Source organism: Anoplopoma fimbria, chromosome 13, assembly GCF_027596085.1.
Source record: "Anoplopoma fimbria isolate UVic2021 breed Golden Eagle Sablefish chromosome 13, Afim_UVic_2022, whole genome shotgun sequence".
NCBI classification, from domain to species: Eukaryota; Metazoa; Chordata; class Actinopteri; order Perciformes; family Anoplopomatidae; genus Anoplopoma; species Anoplopoma fimbria.
In genome coordinates, this window is record NC_072461.1 from 12,913,330 (window position 1) to 12,934,291 (window position 20,962).

Here is a 20,962-nt window from a genome sequence, read left to right on the forward strand (position 1 = left end):
TGTTTTTAGGTTGGATCATTTAAAAAAATTGTGTAATCCTGCTAGTTTCTCAAGATTACCAAACCTGCCTAAAAGCAAGATAGGAATGCAGGACAGGTGTGCCTTATTTCACTTTTGATGGAGCTAGGCCGGCATTTTTACTTTTGCTTCCAGTCTATATGCAAAGCTAGTACAAACACATCCTGGACACACAGAGGCGATGATGGCAAACAAAGCTCAGTTCAGTTCAAAAGGTTGGACTATTCCTTTAAGTTGCTTAACTGTCATCCTTTATGATCACTAGTTGAATAATATGCTATTAAATACAAATCACCATGGCAATAATGGCAAATGAGGAATTCTTGTTTGAAGTGAGTGTTGCTTGAAATCTCCCCCCATGTACCGTAGTCTCGTCTTCCACTCACATCATCTCATTCATTAGATTCCCTCACCTCCTGCAGAGGATCCCCTCTCTGCTCGTATTATATATCTCCATCAATTCAAAGGTATTTAAGGATAAAACCCATCCGCTCTAGCTCTCCAGGCTCTGCTGCAACATTCCCGTGTTTCAGGCTTTGTGTTACACAAGACAGCATGCGTGTTGTCTTACAGTACCACAGTGATTTAGTGGGTCAGTATGCTGGGCTTCAGCCGAACACGGAAGTTGGTGGACTGTGTTATAGCGTAGGGAGGAGGAAGCTGTACATTTGTAGTAATGGAGGCTAATTTTCTTTTTCTTTCTATTTGCATCAAAACAGTAGTAACTTCACAGGTACAGCAATGATAAGAATGGTGGAAAATACACAATGAAAGACTAAGAAAACAAAGTAACGTGCAGAACTTGACATGATGCATAACAAAACAAAAAAGGATGAAATAATATTCATATTAGTTCTAATAATAACATTAGCCAGTTACTGTGAACTTAATAAGGGAAAAAAATGAATTACTTAGTGTTCAACAGGGGGTCTGTGAAATACTGTAACTATATGTTATTCTGAGGATTATTTGCTAGGTGGTAGGATGTATAATTTGAGGCATGTTGCCGTGATGTTCTTATGTCTCCAGTATAATTTTTTTATGATAGAGTGTGGAGTGTTGAATCAAAGTGATGTAGGTTGGACCGGGGTCATAAACATAACGTTTATTTTTGGTAGTATGGTACTTTTTAGTGCCGATTTTCTTACAATTAGTCAGATTGGGCTAGTTGTTCCACCGGGTGAGGTCTTACTCGATGCTTTTTAATAATGGTTTCATTAATGGAACATAACTCAGAAGGAATAGCTCTGACAACTTGGAAGACATATTGATATAAAGGTATTTAATGGTACCTGATTTTTGGATTTAAAAATTATATGCAGATGTCATCTGCATATAAACTGATTTTGTGATGAAAATGTCTTGCTTGTTTACCTGTGATACGAGTTTTCTTTCAACTTTAAGATTTCAGTAATGGATAAAGTGGAGATCCTTGTTTTTTGACCCACTATAGTGTGAAGCATTGAGTGGTGTTATTGTTGGTTATATCTGATGAAGATGGTGAGTTGTAAATAGTTTTCATTTATTATATGAATGACTCCCCAAGAACCATTTTTTGAGGGTTATGAAAATAAATGTCCAGGATACATTGATGAGGTTGAATAGAGGCCACATGTTGGGGGATGAGTGTCTGTCCTTTATGAACTCTGGTCGGTCTGGATGGATTGATAAAGATCTGTGATTCACTAATGAGTTTTAGGTCACAGTTAATCAAGCTTATAAATCTATAGCTGGGGGTGAGGATTGGATTTGTCAGGTTTGAGCAAAAGGGAAATTAGAGCTGTGTTCATGTGTGTACCTCAAACAAATAGAATAGTAGCAGAACAAACATTCCCATTCAAATCAACTAAGCAGGATGGTCAGAGCGGAGGCCATTATTATGTGTACTGTCGCAATTGCCATCATTATAGCGGGCTAACTTCTCTATTAATTAAACCAACTTTTGGCAAGTTATCGACTCACAGTGGTACATTTTTGCAGTGAAGACTGAAACAAATAGTGGAGTGATATAATAATATAGTAATATATATATAGATGTTTCAATAATGTTCCCGTTGCGGTTATTTATCTTGTTCTTGTTTTTTTGTTTGGAATATGAAATGATATGTCCCTTCAGAACTGTTTCTTGTTTCCAAATATACTGTTTGTGATATGTCTGTGTTCATTCAATTCTATAAAGGATGTCCACTATCTGGTGAGGACATTTTTGAGATTGTTGTCTGCTATAAGAGGAGTGTTCAAGCTACCTACTTGAGGGTCATGGGGCTGTTTAGTCTACTAGATAAAGCTGTATAGTTTGAGATAATTATTGGCTGAATTTTACAGTTATTAATTTAGATATATTTAAATGATATGATTACTTACACAAAGAAATGTCAAAACGTTACTTTAGTTAGTGGATTAAACAGTAGGAATTCTTTGTTTAGTGGATTCCTTGATTATACCATTTTGTATGTGTCCATTAATGATACCAAAACGACCTCCTTGGTCTATTATTGTGGCATTATTATGGTATGGAATGTTTGAATTGATCAAAATAGCAGGTCCTGTTTGTTTTTTTTATATGACGCCGACAAAACTGTTTAAGACGTTCAGATGTGTTCAGATACAGCGGGTAAAATAAGTATTGAACACGTCACCATTTATCTCAGTAAATATATTTCTAAAGGTGCTATTGACATGACATTTTCACCAGATGTCGATAACAACCCAAGTAATCCATACATACAAATAAAACCAAACAAATAAGTTCATTCCATTTTATTACACATAACTTAATTTCTGAACTTATTTGTTTGGTTTTCTTTGTATGTATGGATTACGTGGGTTGTTATCGACATCTGGTGAAAATGTCATGTCAATAGCACCTTTAGAAATATATTTACTGAGAAAAATGGTGACGTGTTCAATACTTATTTTACCCGCTGTATGTTTCCTGCAGAAGACAGAAACTAGGGTTCATTCAAGCAAGATTGTAGCGAATGGTGACTTCAGTCTTGACACAGAACTCTGATGTCATGAAGCAGGAAACTGCCTGTAAAAGCTCGAGGAGGACACTGAAGGACATTTGGCAATTTATGGCACCGACCCCTGTTTACGGCCAATATCCCACATTCCAGGAAGTGGCCTTTTGCAGTCACACACACACTGAGAACTCAAAACAACAAAAGGAACAACTGTGGTACAAAGGAGTCAATTTCATAATAGCAATTAGCTGAGAATCCCTCCTATGTTGAGAAGGTATTATCTGCCTTGGTAACACGGCATTGAGAATAGGACCTGGTACCAAAGTGAGTCCAGTCTGCTGCATTTGAACCAGTGAATCACTAAATCCTCCTTTCCTTAAAGTACGCTTGGTGCTCTCTTACACTCAATGGGTTCTCCTATCACTGTTCTGCCAATGACACCCAGCTATTTTTACATCGCTGCTTGCCTGATCTCGTAGTGGATGTCGAGCCCAACTTCTCAACTTGTACAAGATAGAGTTTGTGATTCTGTCCACCATTGAAAACAGCGTGGGGGTTCCAACTCGGAAGGCAAGGAACCTGGGAGTGACCCTGCATGTCAAAATGTTGTTCTTGGCAAGGTTTTGCCCTCTCCTCTACATTAGGAGGTTTCACCCCTTCTTCACAATGGACACTTGCATTTGTCATCAGACCTTTTTCAGCCTATTCAGAATGCTGCTACCTATCTGATTCTAAACATTCTCAAGTTATCCCACATCACTCCTCTTCTCCGTTCACTACACTGGCTCCATGTGGCTGCTTCACCTAGTTCAGTAGTTCTGGTGCTGGCCTACAGGGAAGTGAATGTTACTGTTCCTTCCTTCCACCAAGCTACAGTGGAACCCCACACCCCAGCCCGATCCTCTGCCTCTGGACATTTAGCCAACCAGTCACTCAGAGGAGAAGGGGGTCGCTCATCTTGGTCAGACTCTTCTCTTTTCTGGCTCCATGGTGGTTTATCTCTATAAAACTGATTCTGCATTCATATGCAGAATCTGTAGGCAACACTATCCTGATTTCAGAAGTGTTCTGGTTTCTGTTTGTTGTCTGCGTAGTAGGCAGTCTATAGACAGCTGCCTGAATAGTTCGTGCAGGCTTTGGTTGAATGCAGGTACAGGTCCGCAGGTCTCTGTGGAGAGCAGAAGAGGCGGAAGGCATTCGCTGGAATGCAATCTCGGGACCAAACCAGCTATCATCTGATGAAGATTTAGCTATTTTTATTGTTTTAAAACTAGCTTGTCAAACAATATCATACAAGTCATCTTTCAACTCCAACTGAAGTCTCGCATCTCGAGTTGCAAACTGGACAGTACACAACAAGCAGGGCCCTGGCTGGCTAAACCAGAACCCCCAGAGATATAGCCCCTTGCCCCCTGAGGCTTATCTGTCGCTAGACTGATAACCGATCAGTTCCGAGATTGCACAGTGATGGACTGAACTCACTGGACTCTTGTATTACAGTTTGTTAGATATGAACATGTGTATTTGTATAGTTCTGTGTTGTATATTTTTTCGTTGCACCACACTAAACCTTTTTTCCTCATGTGTTCCCAGGTCATACTGTCAGGCATTGTAGGCCTCACAACATGGAGAAGGCCCATGCTGTTACTGGTAAGCTTTGATTGCATTATAATGTGTTGCTAAATTTGAATCAAATCACCCAGGGATGTCCAACCATGTTCCATGGAGAGCACAACAGTCTGGAGGTTTCCATTGCTCCATCCACTGATAAGCGCTCCTTCTGGTAGAGGTGGAGAAGTCATCAGTGAAATAAGCTGCTGAGGTGATCAGGGGGAATGAAAACACTGCGGACTGTTGACTCTCTGTTGCACATGATTGGGCAAATCAGATTGAGAAAAGGCTGATAAGGAGAAATGTGTGGAAGTAGGTTTTCCTTCTGAATACTGAAAAAAAATGGATCAGCCAGAACACTAGATAAATTGTGTATGGAGAAAAGGTTGCAACATATACAATGCAGAGGCTACCATACTCCTAAAGGACAAAAGCCAATTAACAAACGTAAATGTAAAGTCTGCAGGAGATGAAAAGTAGAAACAGAGATGGAGTCATAGTTGGGTCAATCCTCTTCCTTCAACAATAGACGGTGTACGTGTTATATCATCCCATAGTGAAAAGCTGCATCTTCTCAGTAAAACTGTGGCGAATGTATGCCCACACCTGCTCCAACTGTTTTCTGATACAAAACATTTTAATCCTTAAGATTTCAGTTCTGGTAGATTTAGCGACAACAGTGGTTACTATGGTAGCAGCAAGTGGTTTTTAATGGCACTGTCAACAGTGGTAGAGCAGCTGCTTTGTCAGAAATCGAATGTGCAGCTGGTGTAAACATTTGGTTTCCTGTGACTGCTTCACAATAAAAGCCACCCGGTTGTTCTCCCCAGATCTTTTAATTTGAAGCAGCAGCAACAGGACATGTTAGCATTAGCAGAACTTTCTCCAGCTCTAATATGGCTGTAGCAGGTCAAACACAGTGAGAGTGATTTATACATTATGACTGTCCCACTGTACATTATCCCTTCCTTATTATGAATTCTCCTCAGATGGATAGAGTTAAATGTTATGTGTAGAGGATGTGTGTGTGTGTCCTGGGTGCTGAAACGCAGCGAGGGAGATCAATAGACAGACACTCTCAACAAAGCAAGGTATTTTATTTTAGGTTAAAAAAAAAATATCGACTAACGCTGTCAGTTTTGCTTTATGCGCGAGAGAGCTTGATACAGCCGGCCTGTAATTTTGGTGACGCAGTTTGGTGACGTATGAGTGAGAATCGATTCAGAATCTTAGAAATTAGAATCTTGTTTCTTGCATGAATACATTTTTTCTCCCACTCCTAATCAACAGTGCCGAAGAAATTCAAACTGACTTGTGTCCTCTAGCATTTCCATTAAAGCCAGAATGTAATTAATTATTTAGAGCACGGAGAGACCTCATTGATACCAACAGTTTTTCATGGCCCATGATTGTATTCGACTAAGACAAATCTGAAGGTGTGAGAGGATGAGAAAGTCTACTTTTGACTTGTGATCATTTTGTCAGACAGGTGGAGACAGTTATTTATAAGCTGGTACCCCCACTATGTCCCCCTGTTCTTGTGTGTTGGAACCATAGACTCTAGTCCCTGTGAGAGACGTCACCCATTGGTTTGTGGTTTACCATTTTTTAAGCCTCGAGTTTGGCATTTTATCCGTCTCCATCTTGTTTTTGTTTTATTTGGACCCAGAAACTACCATATTTTGACGAAAGGGTGGAGCTTAGGAAAAAACAAGGCTAGATAGCTTGGTAAGCAAGGTGCATCCGTTATTCACATTTGCTATGATTTAAATTGTGATGCAAATTTTGGCAAGCGGAAAAATTTAACTAATTACTTATTTGATCCCAGTCTAAATGTATTCTTAGTTATTTTTCAGTTATATTTACTAGATTCAGTGTTAATATTTAATTCTACATGATGATTATTTACTTTCTATTGCATAAAATGAAATCAACTCTATATAGAATTGCGTTTCACTTAATATTAAAATAATAATAAATAATGATAATACAATTTAAATTAAATATCATAATAACTTCTTCCGTCAGGTTATCTTTAAATTCAACAAGGGCAAAACAATCAGAAATCAGTATTTAACAAGGCACACTTTATTTTTAAACATAATGTAACATTGCAATACACCAAAAATAGGGGTGTCTAGGAGAGATAATTTAGATTTTCTAATCTGATTGGTCAAGTCGTGTGTGCGCCATTCAGACAGATGCAGTTTGTTAGCCTGCTTGCTTTTCTTGGTTGTGAGTAGAACTTTTGACCAATAATTCAATTCCTCCTATTGTAGAAAGCCACAGACAATAGGGAAACAACAACAAAGTGAAAGCCTATTCTAAGGCCTATCGCCAATATGCTGCTCCAATGGTCCATTTGGATAGTGCATGGCCTACATGGTTATTGATTCACCTGGAGAAGCATCAAACCGCCTTGCTACCACCCAAACCCTATCACCATCCTCAAAAGGCTGAACTGCTTTGGCAACTTCAGTCTGGTCCAAATGCCGTATGGCACCACCTACAATCATGAGATATTCATAGAGTGAAAGTTTCACATGGAGTCTTAAGATGTTTCAAAAAGTTTTGCCTCAAAGTCCTGGAAATGTATTGTCACAAATGTTTATAAACCCTGTTAACAGGAAACGTGAACATTTCTTCGACTGCAAAAATGGATGATTTCATATTGTCATATCATATGCCATATCTAATGTCATCTCACCTCTCTCTTTGTCGACACATTGTCCATGCTATGTGCAGTCATGTCACCGTCTCTCATGTGTTTACATCATGTTTATTAAATCAATTTCTACAGGATATGTCCACAGAAGTTAAAACACACACGTCCAAACCACAATAATCCATCTTCCCTTCCTTTTTCATCTCCCCCCTCTCTCCCCGCCCCTCTCATCTCCAGGTCAATGTGTTTGTCCTGCTGTCTTTGGTGTGTGTGCTCCTTAACCTGGCTGGATTCATCCTGTGCTGCCAGGGAGCCCAGCTGGTGTCCAGTATGACCAGCTGCCAACTGGTGAGGCTGTTACCCGGTTTGTGTCTTGTCTGGTTTTGTAGATTTCTTGCATCCTTTTTTCCTTTACGCTGTCTCCGCTTCCATCTGTTCCTCATGTGGAGAGTCAGTGGGATCGTGCTGACTGGTTCCATGTATTCCATGTTGAACCAGGAAGGCAACCTCCGGTTTTGCCGAAGTGTCTTTAAAACTTGCATTCTCTTTCCTGACCAGCAGGTGGCAACTCCTCAGGTTGCAAAAAGAAGTCTGGTTGTATAGAAGTCTATGAGAAAATGACTCTACTTCTCACTTCAGTTATTACCTCAGTAAACATTGTAAACATGAGTGTATGGTCTCAATCTCTAGTTTCAAGTCTTCTTCAATACAGCATGATGTTCATTTAGTAAATTATGGTCCATTTAGAGTCAAATAGACCATACAGCAGGGTATGCTTTAGGGCGGGGCTACTGTGATTGACTGCTGCTACCCCTACAAGAGCCATATACAGCGTCTCAAAGTCACCCCTTCACATTCCAAATATGGTAGCTTCCGTTCATTGGTTGCAAAATGACTGTTGTGACTTATGGAGACAATGGGGACTAATGGGGACAACATATTTTTAAATAAGTCCAGTATTGAGCGGGAGACAGCAGCCGCTAAACGGGCTGTAATGTACACAATCGGCACAGTCAATATTTGTCCACTAATAAGCTAGACTTGAAACTAGAGATTGAGACCCTAAACTCATGTTTACAATGTTTACTGAGGGAATAAATCAAGAGAGAAGTAGAGTCATTTTCTCATAAACTTTATACAATCAGACTTCTTTTTGCAACCAGAGAAGTCTCCCCCTGCTGGACAGTAGAGGAAATGCAAGTTTAAGACACTTCCGCATCGCTTTCCCTCAGCAGAACATGAGGTAGCCTCCTGGTTAACTTAATAGTTTTGATGTACCGTATCAACTCTTTTCTACAAGAGTTGTTTGTAGATCATTTTTATTGTGTTCCAGCAGTTTGTTTTATTTAAAATTGAAATTAAATGTATATATTTCAGCATCAGCGTAGAGCCAGTAATGTGATTCACTCTCTTCTAGGACAGATTCACACAGAAGCCAAATGCTGTTCGTCTTAATGACAGATAAGGCCAGATGTGCTACGGCTATTTGCAGCTGTATATGCGTTTAAGGGAGTGTTGTAGTAGGAGACAATGTTAACAGGATGTTTACGGATCGCTCTGGATTCACTAAGGTCCACCTCTGATGGATCGGGCATAAACGCAGCATAGACGGGATTTACAACGACCACAAGGGGAGATTGTAGTGAAGGAAAGAAACATGCATTAAGTTTAGACTTCAACATGACTAAAGAATTATTCTAGATTTCTAATAACTAGAAAAAAGTGCACTCAGCAGAGTTCAGACCTCTCCTCCCTCCCACACAAAGAGTTTAATATCACTCAACTGTCCCTTCCCAACTCCAAGTCAAGATGGCGGCAAAATAATAACAAAAACGAGGATTTATTTATCTTGTAACTTTAGTGGATCATAACATATCGGGGTATGGAATAAATCTGCAGATGATTCGGTTCAAAGTGAGACCAAGCTTTCATATGCTTGTTAGTTCCTCGAGCCACGACGGAGAACAAAATGTACCTCCAACACACGGTTTCTGTGTGTATATTTTGTCTGTATTTCTGATTATTTATTTCATGAAGTCTATTTATTCTAATGTGTTGATCTTCTTTAAACACACAGCGGTCTGTATGTGTGTATAACTATGTCTGCAGTTTGTCACTGGGCTTATTTTGCAGCTTGACTCTTTGACCTGGGAAAATGAGATCTTTGCAGCTCAGGCAGCAGGAAATGTGATGAGTCTCGTTTTTCGTGACAGAGCTCCTCTGTGTGACCTTTTGACCTTTCCTGCTGTTGTGTTGTCTTTCCTGCCTCCCCCTCCCGGGCTTCCGCTCCCTTCTCTTTCCCCGTCACTCTGGTCTCCACACTTCTTTTTGTCCATCTGTCCCCGTCTGTGAGTTTGTTGGAGGTTTAAGAATAGATGGGGGTCATGCAGTGTTTCTCACTCGGCTCTATAAATAGAAGGCTATGTGTGTATGGTCCTATATTTATGTTGATGCAAAGTCAAAGACTACATCTACTTCTCAAACTCCTACCTACTGGTCAGAGGATTGGAATCAGGGCTGCGTGCCAACCAGGCGATCAAATGGGATCAAGGATCAATCAATATATTTCATCATGATTAAGTAGATCTAGGAATAAATACATCTTTATTTCCTTCCTTCCTTCCATCCCTCCCTGTTTTCCCTCCCTTTTTTAGTTTTTTCCTTCCTCAAATTCTCTTTCATTCTTCCTTCCTTCCTTCCTTCCTTCCTTCAGTATTGCATTTGAACACTTTGCAAAGTGTGATATGTTTATAATTTAAGCAGAACACGGTTAGCCTAGCTTAGCATGAATACTGTAAACAGGGAAAAAATTATCATTAAAGGTCGATGGGGCCACCAGAATATTTAAGATTCAGCCTCTCTGGACCATGAACGGCCACAGCAAGAGTCATGACATATCCTTGTCACAGTAACTACATACATTATTAGTATGTGTCGTATCCCTTCTTGTATACAGTCTATGGTTGTATTTAGCTGGTTGAATTAGCTGCTAAGCATACTTCTATTTCTTTATGTTTAAGCTGTACAGGAAGAAGACACCTTGATCTCCCTGGGCCGTCGTACATTCAGAAATGTTTAAATAATATAAAAATCAGCCTTCTTCTCTCTCTCTCTCTCTCTCTGTGTGTGTGTGTGTGTGTGTGTGTGTGTGTGTGTGTGTGTGTGTGTGTGTGTGTGTGTGTGTGTGTGTGTGTGTGTGTGTGTGTGTGTGTGTGTGTGTGTGTGTGTGTGTGTGTGTGTGTGTGTGTGTGTGTTGTTTTTCAGAGTGAGACTGGAGATGTGTGTTACTGCTGCTCCCTCTCCCCCAGCTCCAAATGTCCTGAAGAGAAGCTGCTGGAGCTCCACCCTGCTCACTCCTGTGGCACCATGAGGGTCCTGCTCAAGGTACACACCTCCATACAGTCACTGCTGTACTCACTGATAGCCGGCCATTACAATGTTTTCTTTTTTTTTTTTTTTTCTTCCAACCTTCTCGTTGAAGAGAGTGCTCTTGTTGATGAAATTGGCAGGAGATTGAGGTCTTAATCAGTCTTCAATATTCAATAAATAAATACTTGAATAAATAACTGAGATAATCAAACCCATTCATTTGAATATAACAAATGTATATATATACATGTATTAGTATATTGACTTATTCATACATCTACATATTTGTTCCCTAATTTATTTGTTTCAAGATTTTCTTTTCATAGCCATTTTTTTTTTATATATATTGGATATTGAATGAAATGACATTCTTTAATTTATGCTATAGAAATCAAATGAATTTGGCCTGTTGTCTACAGAAAATACATAATCTGTATTTCTTATGACTCTAAAGTTACATGATTTAATATTTGCTGCCATTTTCCTCCGCCTACTCAGCATGTGCTCGTTTTGTAGACCAAACGTTCATTTCTGCTCAGTGTAGTGACACTGAGCAGGCTTTCAAATGTCTGTAATTAATGTAACTTCTGAGATGATATAACATCCTGCAAAAATCAACACCCCTCCTACCTAAGTTCATTTCTGCACCATGCATACTTCACTGGGTACTGTCATCAGCTTTTTGTACTGCTGCACTGTTCTTTGCACCCCGTTGCATATGGAGCCTTTGGTCTGTTTCTGACTGGACAACAGATATATAGTTTATCTCTGCTCTATTTGTACTGACCTTGTTGTGTCTTTGTCTCCCAGAAAGTGTTGTTCGCGCTGTGCGCTCTGAATGCTCTGACCACCGCCGTGTGCCTCATGGCGGCCGCCCTGAGATACCTGCAGATCTTCACCGCAAGAACACCTTGCCTGGTATGATCACACACCACAGTCTAGAGTTTGGGCCATTGTATACAACGGGTCAGTGTTGCTGCCTCCTGCTGGGGAATATCCAGATCAGGGCAGTTACGATATCCAGATCTGTACTACACAAATTAATTCACAAAAACAATATTATCGTGAAAATAAATCTCTCCTGCCCCTTTGTCTCCCTGTGGCATTGATTTTGAGTGCAGTATATATAATATGTGTAATATAAGTCCTGCACCTCTATGGAAATAGCAAAATTATGCCTAAAAGCAGAGAGACCTACAAATGTATTTTGTGCAGTAAAACACAGTTACAATGCAATAAAACAGAAAAAGAAAAAAACCTCAGTTGAATTTCTTTGATAGGTTATTTTACAAAAGTTGGCAAACAATAAAATATATACATCCAACTTGTTTCCAAGTTGCCACAAGTCTAACCAATGTTGGAAAAAAAGTTGAGGCTCTACGTGCTATGTACATTGAGCCATTAACATGTTTACAACCTCTACTTACAGCCTTTCCTTTCTTCTCCTCAATGCTCTGTGTAAACGGTCTGCAGTTCAGTTGAAGTTTCACAGAATTTTTGTCGAGTGACTGTTGGTCTCAGCTGAGTCAATCATGGCTTCTAGATGCGCTTAGAAGCTCAGAATGTAATGCTTTTTATAGGATCTGTTTAAAACAAACTAAGTGATTTTAAATGAGCTATTCCTTAAACAGCCGTCGTGCACACGGTGGGCCACACTTGTCAGCTGCATTGTGACCAGCCAGTAACCATGTATGCCTAACAATGTGTGTCTGGTATAATTTATCAGATCTTAACAGCTGATGTAAGTATGAGAGTGCGTGGTAAGCAATGATTTGAGAATAGGGTGTGCACCACAGGAAAATCTGTCAGGTGACCTCTATCAGCATTAAAAAATAAAGACATTAGAATTAGTGACATTTAGAGCCAAAGCTTCAGAATGGCACTTTAAATGTGAAAAACATCGGGGCACAATGAAAAGCTGCCAACATATGCCGCTTGTCAGTACCACAGCAGCAGCTAACAGGTTAGCCATTAGCATTACCTGGAACTGCAAGCGACCTTTGGACAACGTTTGGGTCCACGTTCGCACTTAAAGCGCTCTAAAGTTCTAAATATTTCCATCACTGTTACAATCCTTTTATTATTGTATTGCTTATTGTATTGCTAACTTGGTAATAGAATCCTGAACATAAAAGTAATTCCAGAACTTTTATTTTTTCATTTGTACAAATTTTCCTTCGTACTTCTGTATTTCATTCAATTATAAGAACATTGCAGAACCCCTGTACTAGCGTTTAACTTGGTGTGTGATGTCATGTGTCCCCTGCTCTGTGATAGGACGAGCACAGGGCTGCGGTCGAGGAAAGGGAGGACCCTGCTCAGGTGCCAGACCCCGACGAGTTTGTGGCCCCGGCCCCTCCCCCGTCCTACTTCTCAACTTTCTACTCGTACACGCCACGCTTGGCTCGCCGGTAACTGCCCCCCTCACACACACACACACACACACACACACACACACACACACACACACACACACACACACACACACACACACACACACACCTCTTTACTTACTTTAGTCCTGTTATTGTCGATGTAACTCACATGTTAACGCGCTCTCTAGTTTAATGTTTGACCTGTGTGTTTCAGAATCCTGGGGGACAGCGTGATCCCTCTCCCTCATATCTACGGGGCTCGGATCAAAGGGGTGGAGGTCTTTTGTCCACTAGACCCTCCGCCTCCGTACGAGGCCGTCGCTGGCAGCTCCACCGATGCAGTCACACAGGTACACTTCAAATTAGCTTGATACAGATCCCTTAGATTTACTTTTTGTTTTTTAACGGTATAGTTCACTCCAAAATAAAAAAAATACATATTTTTGGAAAAATGTATTTGAATACAGTACCAGTCAAAAGTTTGGACACACCTTCTCATTCAACTACTTTGAAGAATCTAAAATATTGAACATATTCTGGTTTGTTGAGCATTTGTTTGTTTGCCACATAATTCCATATGTGTTCCTTCATAGTTTGGATGTCTTCAATATTAATCTACAATGTAGAAAAAAATAAAGAAAAACCATTGAATGAGAAGGTGTGTCCAAACTTTTGACTGGTACTGTACATTTTGGAGATATCAGCCATAGACGCATGTCTACTCTTGAACATAATGGGATTACATGTCACTCGTCTTGTGGTGCTCAAAACACACAAACATTTTTTGAAAAGTCCACATCAATGACTCTTTCCAGAAAGAAATGACAGATTTAATTAAAATAATCCACAGACGTTGTTGTGTTCATTTTCATGTAGGAAGTATTTTAGTTCTTACATGGAACTGCTCTATTTTTAACATAACATTTGTCTAACCTTTTACACTCCCATGATGATTACTACTTCTACTTTGTACATAGTTCTGCCTCTCAAAGTCTCTTACAAGCTTTAAACATTGAAGAGAAACACGGGTGTGAAAAAATGATGAAACAGATAGTTACAGTCGATATTTTAAAGTGATTAATAAAACGTCAAATTATTTCACTTCGCCTAAAAATTTTTATAGTTACAAGATGCATTCATATTATTCTACATTTGTCAAACATGAGGGCTTATGACAGAACAGTAATCCAACAAATAAAGGAAATCTGTGTGCATCATGTTTCTTCTGAAAAGTTCTTCAGTTGTACTTTTTGCCCCCTCTGTTTAAGCTTTATGTATTTATAGAAAAACAGCGAAAACAACATTATTGGTGTTTTGTCACACAGAACCCTCTGAGAAGTCGTTATTGGAAACATCTGGGAAAAGGACAGGCACTTTCAAAAGCTACGTGGCAGCTGTCAGTCAAACTTTTACCGAAGGCAGTCGGGAAAAAGAGCAAACACATCTTTTCCAGAGATTACCCTTCAGTGTACGGATACTTTTGCAACATCTATGCATACCTCTTCAGGGGCCACTGTTGTTGTTTGGATTGAACAGTCGCCTCTCTGTGACGTCTCATATGACTGTAATGTAATGTAATGTCTCACACACACCTAAGCCACGCCCACAGCCGTCAGTAGATCCTCACAGGACACCGATTGGTCCGTGCTCTGGCTCCACGCCGCATTAATGGGAGCCTGACCAGATGGATTTTTTTAAGTGATATGTGATCTGGCGATTGTTGCATGATCTTGCGATCTTCGCTAGAATCCAGTTGCTGAGCACAGTAAGCAATCCACAGACAGAAGGGAAACGAGAGAGAGCGAGAGAGTGAAAGAGACTCGCTGATATTGACAGTGTATTGTTCATGAGTTAAAAAAAAAAATAGCTTGTTGGGTCAAGGACAGCCATAAAACATTTTTTTTAAGGAAACTGAAAGATTGTGGGCCTGACTGAACAGCCCATGCAGGCGGTTCTGGTCAAGGGTCAACTTCTTGAATGTACTGTTTAACAACATCAAACCGTTAATGCAAGAAAGGATCAAAGTTACTTCAGTGCCATGCTCATGAGTTCTGAGTGGATTTGCCAATAAACCCTGACTAGCAACTTAATATTGTTTAACTACTTCATAAAACACCAGTGTGATGATGTCTGTTTATTTCAGGAGACAGAAATTGCTCTGACGGAGTTGACTACGAACCTGACTCCACCAGGAGCATCTGTTCCAGGTAGGATTCTGGGGGGGGTGCTGACTGGCTAAATCTCAGAGACAAAGTGTCTTTGTACTGCCCTCTGATCCAATGATCAGGTGGAACACAACGCTTAGACAATATTTTCACGGACCGGCCCTCAAGCTGTGGCGGATAAACACGACGAAATAAAATGAAACGACCGGCATGAAAACAAATATAAAATGCATTTTTTTTAAAAACAAATCACCATAACGCTGAATCAGTGGGAGCCCTGCGCTTGTTTCTCTGTAATGGGAGACAATGACACCCGAAGTGTGTTCCTTATGACCAGTTTACTCCGTAATTTTGTTTTGATGCTGTCACTGCAGAAAATCCCGCTTCATTTTCGCTAGCTTGTGGGCTTAACTTTTGAGGTAACGTATCACGTGACCGAGACAAGCAGTAACTGAGAGAATCCGGTCATTTTTCAGACTGATAATAAATAAAATGGAAATAATATAAGTTATATATTCTTTCTGTGCGGACTGGGGGTTGGGGACCACTGATTTACAGTAACTGTCAGGCTGCTTTGCTTGTGCTAGGAAAACTTTATTTAGATATATTTAGCATGTTTTATGTTTTTTATTCTAGTATTTTTATACGTTTTGCCAATTCTCTAAAGGTTTATTTGTGGTAGGTCATTATTGTCTTTGTGTCAGTGCAGCGAAGCTTTACTGTGTTGTTAATGTGTGTGTGTGTGCGTGTGTGCTAATGCTAAAGTGTGTTTTTCTTGGCTAAGGTTTACTTAAGTGACTGCGTTTATATGCATACTCACATTCCACTGTTCTTGTGGATATCACAAAATTCCAAATTTGATATGGCTCCTGTAAACCTCATATTCCATTTGGATATATAAAATAAGGGCCTTTTTTCTGATTAAAACATGTGGGATCTTTAGGTTCTGGCAGTGACAGTGTCATTAGGCTGTGACTTTTTGATTGTGTGTTTTTAGAAAGTTTGCTACCAGCCTGTATTTTGCATGTAAGGAGTAATCAGTTCTACACATAAACGCTTTAGTCGGTTTTATGTCATTCTGTCTGCTCCCCTGATCATTCTGGTTGATGTAGTCTCTTGGCCTTTAGTCCTTCACTCATCTGATACCTTCAGCTGCTGGTAGAGGTCACGTGATCTCTGGCATATTTGCCACACTCTATGTAAATCAGTCTCCCTTATGTGTGTGTATACTGACTTATGTATACTGTATGTTTCACAAAAGTATACAGAGAGGTGAAGTCTGTCTAGTTATGGATGTTCACGGTCTTATACTTCAGCAGTTTTAAGACAAAATGTGACTTTCTTGTTGTATTCCTGGAACAGTTCAAACGGGATCAAAAAATTATTTGTCTCTCACCATTGAGTACCGTAAGTATTTTTACCAAATTAGGTCCCATGGCGGGACTTCACCCCCAGAATCTGAGCCTAGGCCCACCTTCTCGTGATTTTGAAACACTAAAAAGTAGGCAAGGGCTAGGAAATGAAACCACGGCCACTTCCGTATGACAAAAGTCTTGACGAAGACTCAAAATATGGCACCTACAGTAGCTTGGAAAAACACTAATATGGGGCAGTTATTTTGAATTCACAGTGTATCCGACCACAAATGAGACAAGAATAAGCTGGCTAGCACACCCCATGGTCCCTCCACCTCTCTCCCTGCCGCCTGTTTACAGGAGGAGAGCGGGCGCCATCTCCGTAATCAGACCGTCACGGTTGTAGCAAATTGAATTCAGCCAACCCAAAACCCTTGCTGCTGTCACCAACCCGCTGTTCTACTCATTTTCTGTAACCGGTGTAACGTTGGCATGAAAGCATGGTGGAATTAGTGAGCTAATGTTAGCTAGCCAACTATCCAGCTAGTAAATTATTAAAATTCAACAACTTGTTGCTTCATCTACACACTATTATCAGAGTGTAGTAAAACACATTGCTATCTCCAGATAATCAGTCATTAACACTGATAATCCAGATGTTGTAATGTGCTAAGAGCTTAATTTCAAATCCACAGAAACTAGAGAACCGCTGTGCTGTGATTTAAATGTTACACGTAAACTCGATGGACGCTGTGGGGAGAGACAAGGAGGGGGTCTGATTTACATTCTTTTATTTCATGACGTAGATTAGTCCCAAACGGTCGACTCTATCTCATAATTGGCCTTGAAAGATTAGGGCTGATTTTAAACAGCAGATGGGGTGTTTTCATGAATTTGGAAAGAAATGTCAGTATTAACACCAGCATTGATGTGTTTCATCCCGGTGCAGTTCGTCTTTAAGCATCTATGGGATCTTTTTGTTTCATCAGTCAGTATTTGATTTAAAATGAACGTCATGACACTGCCTTTAGTTTTAATAGCACCACCTGTCTGTATTTGGTCTTAGATGGGAGTCCGCACATGGCATCAGCATCACCAGGCACCAAACCCCAGATCCAGCTTCCCCCTACTACTCCTCCTGCTCCATCTCCTCCTCCTCCTCCTCCTCCTCCTCCTCCTCCTCCTCCTCCTCCTCCTCCTCCTCTCTCCTCTTCCTCAGCAGCAGCCCTCTCCAGCACTGCCCTCCAGGAGGAAGGCGAGGATCCAGCGCTCCAACAGTGACCCAGTGTTGATGGACCTGGCGGCTAAAGGTTGGCTTGTTTCCCCCCCTCTCATGTGGAACTGTGTCAACTTTGGATGTTGGAACACCAGTCAGTGTGAGATGATTTGTGTCACACAACAGATCTTTACTGTCCAATTGGAAGACTTAGTCATCCATCAACTCTCTAAGCTCACCCTTTGAGGTTCATTCAGCACAGGAACTAAAATCCATCAAATCACTTTAAAATAAACAGTAGAGCTGCATAGTAGACATATAGCTGATAGTACAATTATCTATCGGTTATTGAAACGAATAAACGGCCAATCAGATTAGGAGTCGCACAACTACTCAATGTCTCTTATTGAGCTATTAATATTTAATTATCTTGAGGTTGTTTTGTTTTTTGCTAAAAATAAATACAGTGATGATAATGATGAATACTTCATTAAGAAATACTACTTTTAATGAACTTTCCTGCTGATACAACAGGGGTCAGTGTGTCTAATGCGCAACGCTCTAATCAGATGCTGCAGATTTATTAACAAACAGTTTTTTGTCCTGCTACCAGGGATTAAATAAACTGAAGTAGCAGTTTTTCATACAGTATGAAATACACACAGAGATACTCTAAGAATCACTTATGTTAAATACATCATCGCAGACTGCTTAATGTTCCTGTTCCTTTTGGTAACCACTAAGGCTCTGTTTCACACTACAAGCACTTTTTGCAAATGTAGATATGTTGGATATACCGATTCATGGGTATTTGGGGGAACCTGAACCACATTCTTCCCCTCTGCTCTCCCCCGTAGTGCTGAGCAGCAGTGACGCTCCCCCTGCTCCGTGTCCTCAGACCACAGATTCCTCCACCCAGACCTCCCAGCCCACACTGGCCGCCTGCACCCAGGGCCAGGTCACGCTGCGACGGGGCAACAACAACAGAAACGGCGGTGGCGGCAGGACGCCCCGCCGGCCCCGGCCATCCTCCATGGTGGACTACCAGAGCTACCGGCACACGCAGCAGCTGGTCAGGAAGATACTGGAGCAGCCGGCCGCCCAGGGCCTGGCCCCCGAGGTCCAAGAGCTGGTGGACAGCATACGGAATGTCCTTCAGTCGGACCAGGAGCACATGGAGGAGGCTGTGCGCTGTGCCAGCTACATAGAACAGGTAGGAGTTCATACAGAAACATGTGTCGTGTCACTCCAAATACAAATATCTGATATAGAAATATTTGTTGGGGAGTTTAACCATTTGTTGGGTATAACACAAAAATGTATGATTGATGATGATGTACTGGTATTTTTTTCAAAAGCCAACATTTTTTCCATTGGTTCTTTAAAAACACTTAAAATGTGTATATAGTGTAATTTAAAAAAAAAAGGCTCAGTCATTTACTAAAACATATGGTGACTGTGTTTTTTTTATCAAACCCTACTCAAACAGGACTATAACACAAATTATTTACATAAATTATATAGTTGTTCTGTTGTTGTAATGAGGTGTCATAAACAGTAGTTTCCTTTTGGCTTTCAGGTGTTCACCGATTCACAGATGGGTCCGGGTCCACCTGAACCTCCCCAGCAGCCAACAGCCAGTCACTCCCAGACTTTTCCTCGCCCCCCGCTGAGGAGGAGGAGGAGGCCCGGCCTGCTGCACCTGCAGAGCTGCGGGGACCTCAGCTCCTTCACCTGCGAGGCCGTGGAGCAACAAGGAAACCGTAGGAGAGCAGGGTCCAGGGCGAGCTCTGCAGGGGGTTCAGGGGCGGGGTCAAGGACAGGGTCCCGCCTGGATCACCCTGAACGCCCACACAGTCTGATCGGAGTCTTTAGAGAGACAGTCCTTTGAGCGACAACCAATTGTAAAAACAAAAAAATCTATGTGTTGGATGGCAACACAGCTGGACGCTGCCTTATCTGTTGATTAACTTTGAGAGAAAGCTGTTGTAAACCAACCACTGAGTAGGATCTGAGAGAGAGAGAGAGAGAGAGTGTGTGTGTGGTGTGTGTGTGGTGTTTGCAGATGTGTTTGTATGAGTGCATTCTTTTTTTTGCTCTGCTTACACTGTTTTTTGGACAAAAATACCTTGTATTGAAACTTAGTACCCAGCATTCAACATTCAGTTTGCTTTGGGTTTTTAACATTTTGATAAGTTTGCATTTGTTTCAGTCAACTCACTACAGATATACATGACAACAATTATATTACATGTGTCATGGTGTTATTTAATGTCCCGATGCATTGGCTAATATATTTTCAGATATTGATATAGTATTAATTTTCTATGATAATAAACTGAACCCTTATCTGTTCTCACCTGTGGATTATCAGTTACTTTGGTTTGTACTTGCTACCCACACCATTGAGCTTTGTATCTTTTAATTTACTATGAGGCACTTTCATTATTTTCGTTGATGTTGGCGAAGGACAAAAGCCGTAATGTTTCTGAGCGCCAGAGTCCGTTTAGAAAACCTCTCATTTAACTGCAGCCGGTGTCCTGGTTCTGGTTCTCCCATGCCACGGCCTGGGTCTCAGCAGTGTGGTGTCTGTGTTGGCTCCCAGCGGGGACCGGAGGAGCAGCGAGGTGAAGCTCTGCTCCTGGAGGAGGGGGAGACGCTGCTGCCGGCAAAGCCCCCCTCTAATATTTCATATTATGTGCAATTTAATGGTTTTTTTACATGTTCTATCAAATATGACGAATTATTGCTGAAATACAGTTCTTCCTTTGTCCTTTTTGGCTGCTCAAAGCACCCATACTGTAACACAACCAGCTGCTTCTTCACGCTATAAGAAAAGTGTGGTTTTGCTGCGCGTGTTTATTTACCCTCTTAAATACAGTAATATACCAAAGCAGAGCTTTGCAAAAGACATGTTCCGCAGTGACCGATCTGAGAGGTTGATATTGCTGAGTTGTCATTTGTAATATACATGTTAGTTGAGACCTTTAGCAGGGAGGCAGTTTGCAAAGGTTAAGAGGTGCGTATCTCTGCTTCTGAACATGCTATTGCCAGATATCTTTTGTCTCAACATTGGTTTTCTAGGGTGTTCTTTCACATACAACTTCCATTAACCTGCTTTATATGTACAGTATATGTGCACTTCCCTTACCCCAAAATGACTTTTTTATATCCAAAACATTCAAACATTTATTTTAATTGACAGTTAACATATCCATCCAT

General features: G+C 40.7%; 1 protein-coding gene across 1 annotated transcript in view; it reads left to right on the forward strand.

Moving 5' to 3' along the window:
* fam189a2 (family with sequence similarity 189 member A2) overlaps positions 1-20,095 on the forward strand; it is a 22,029-nt gene extending 1,934 nt beyond the window's left edge. The window contains exons 2-12 of the mRNA XM_054610965.1: positions 4,578-4,634; positions 7,498-7,608; positions 10,525-10,644; positions 11,440-11,547; positions 12,907-13,040; positions 13,219-13,354; positions 15,148-15,211; positions 17,591-17,731; positions 17,772-17,834; positions 18,598-18,953; positions 19,320-20,095. Coding sequence (XP_054466940.1) covers positions 4,578-4,634; positions 7,498-7,608; positions 10,525-10,644; positions 11,440-11,547; positions 12,907-13,040; positions 13,219-13,354; positions 15,148-15,211; positions 17,591-17,731; positions 17,772-17,834; positions 18,598-18,953; positions 19,320-19,631 — 1,602 coding nt within the window. The 3' untranslated portion in view covers positions 19,632-20,095. The remainder of the gene's footprint in view (positions 1-4,577; positions 4,635-7,497; positions 7,609-10,524; positions 10,645-11,439; positions 11,548-12,906; positions 13,041-13,218; positions 13,355-15,147; positions 15,212-17,590; positions 17,732-17,771; positions 17,835-18,597; positions 18,954-19,319) is intronic.
* Positions 20,096-20,962: the final 867 nt, after the last annotated feature.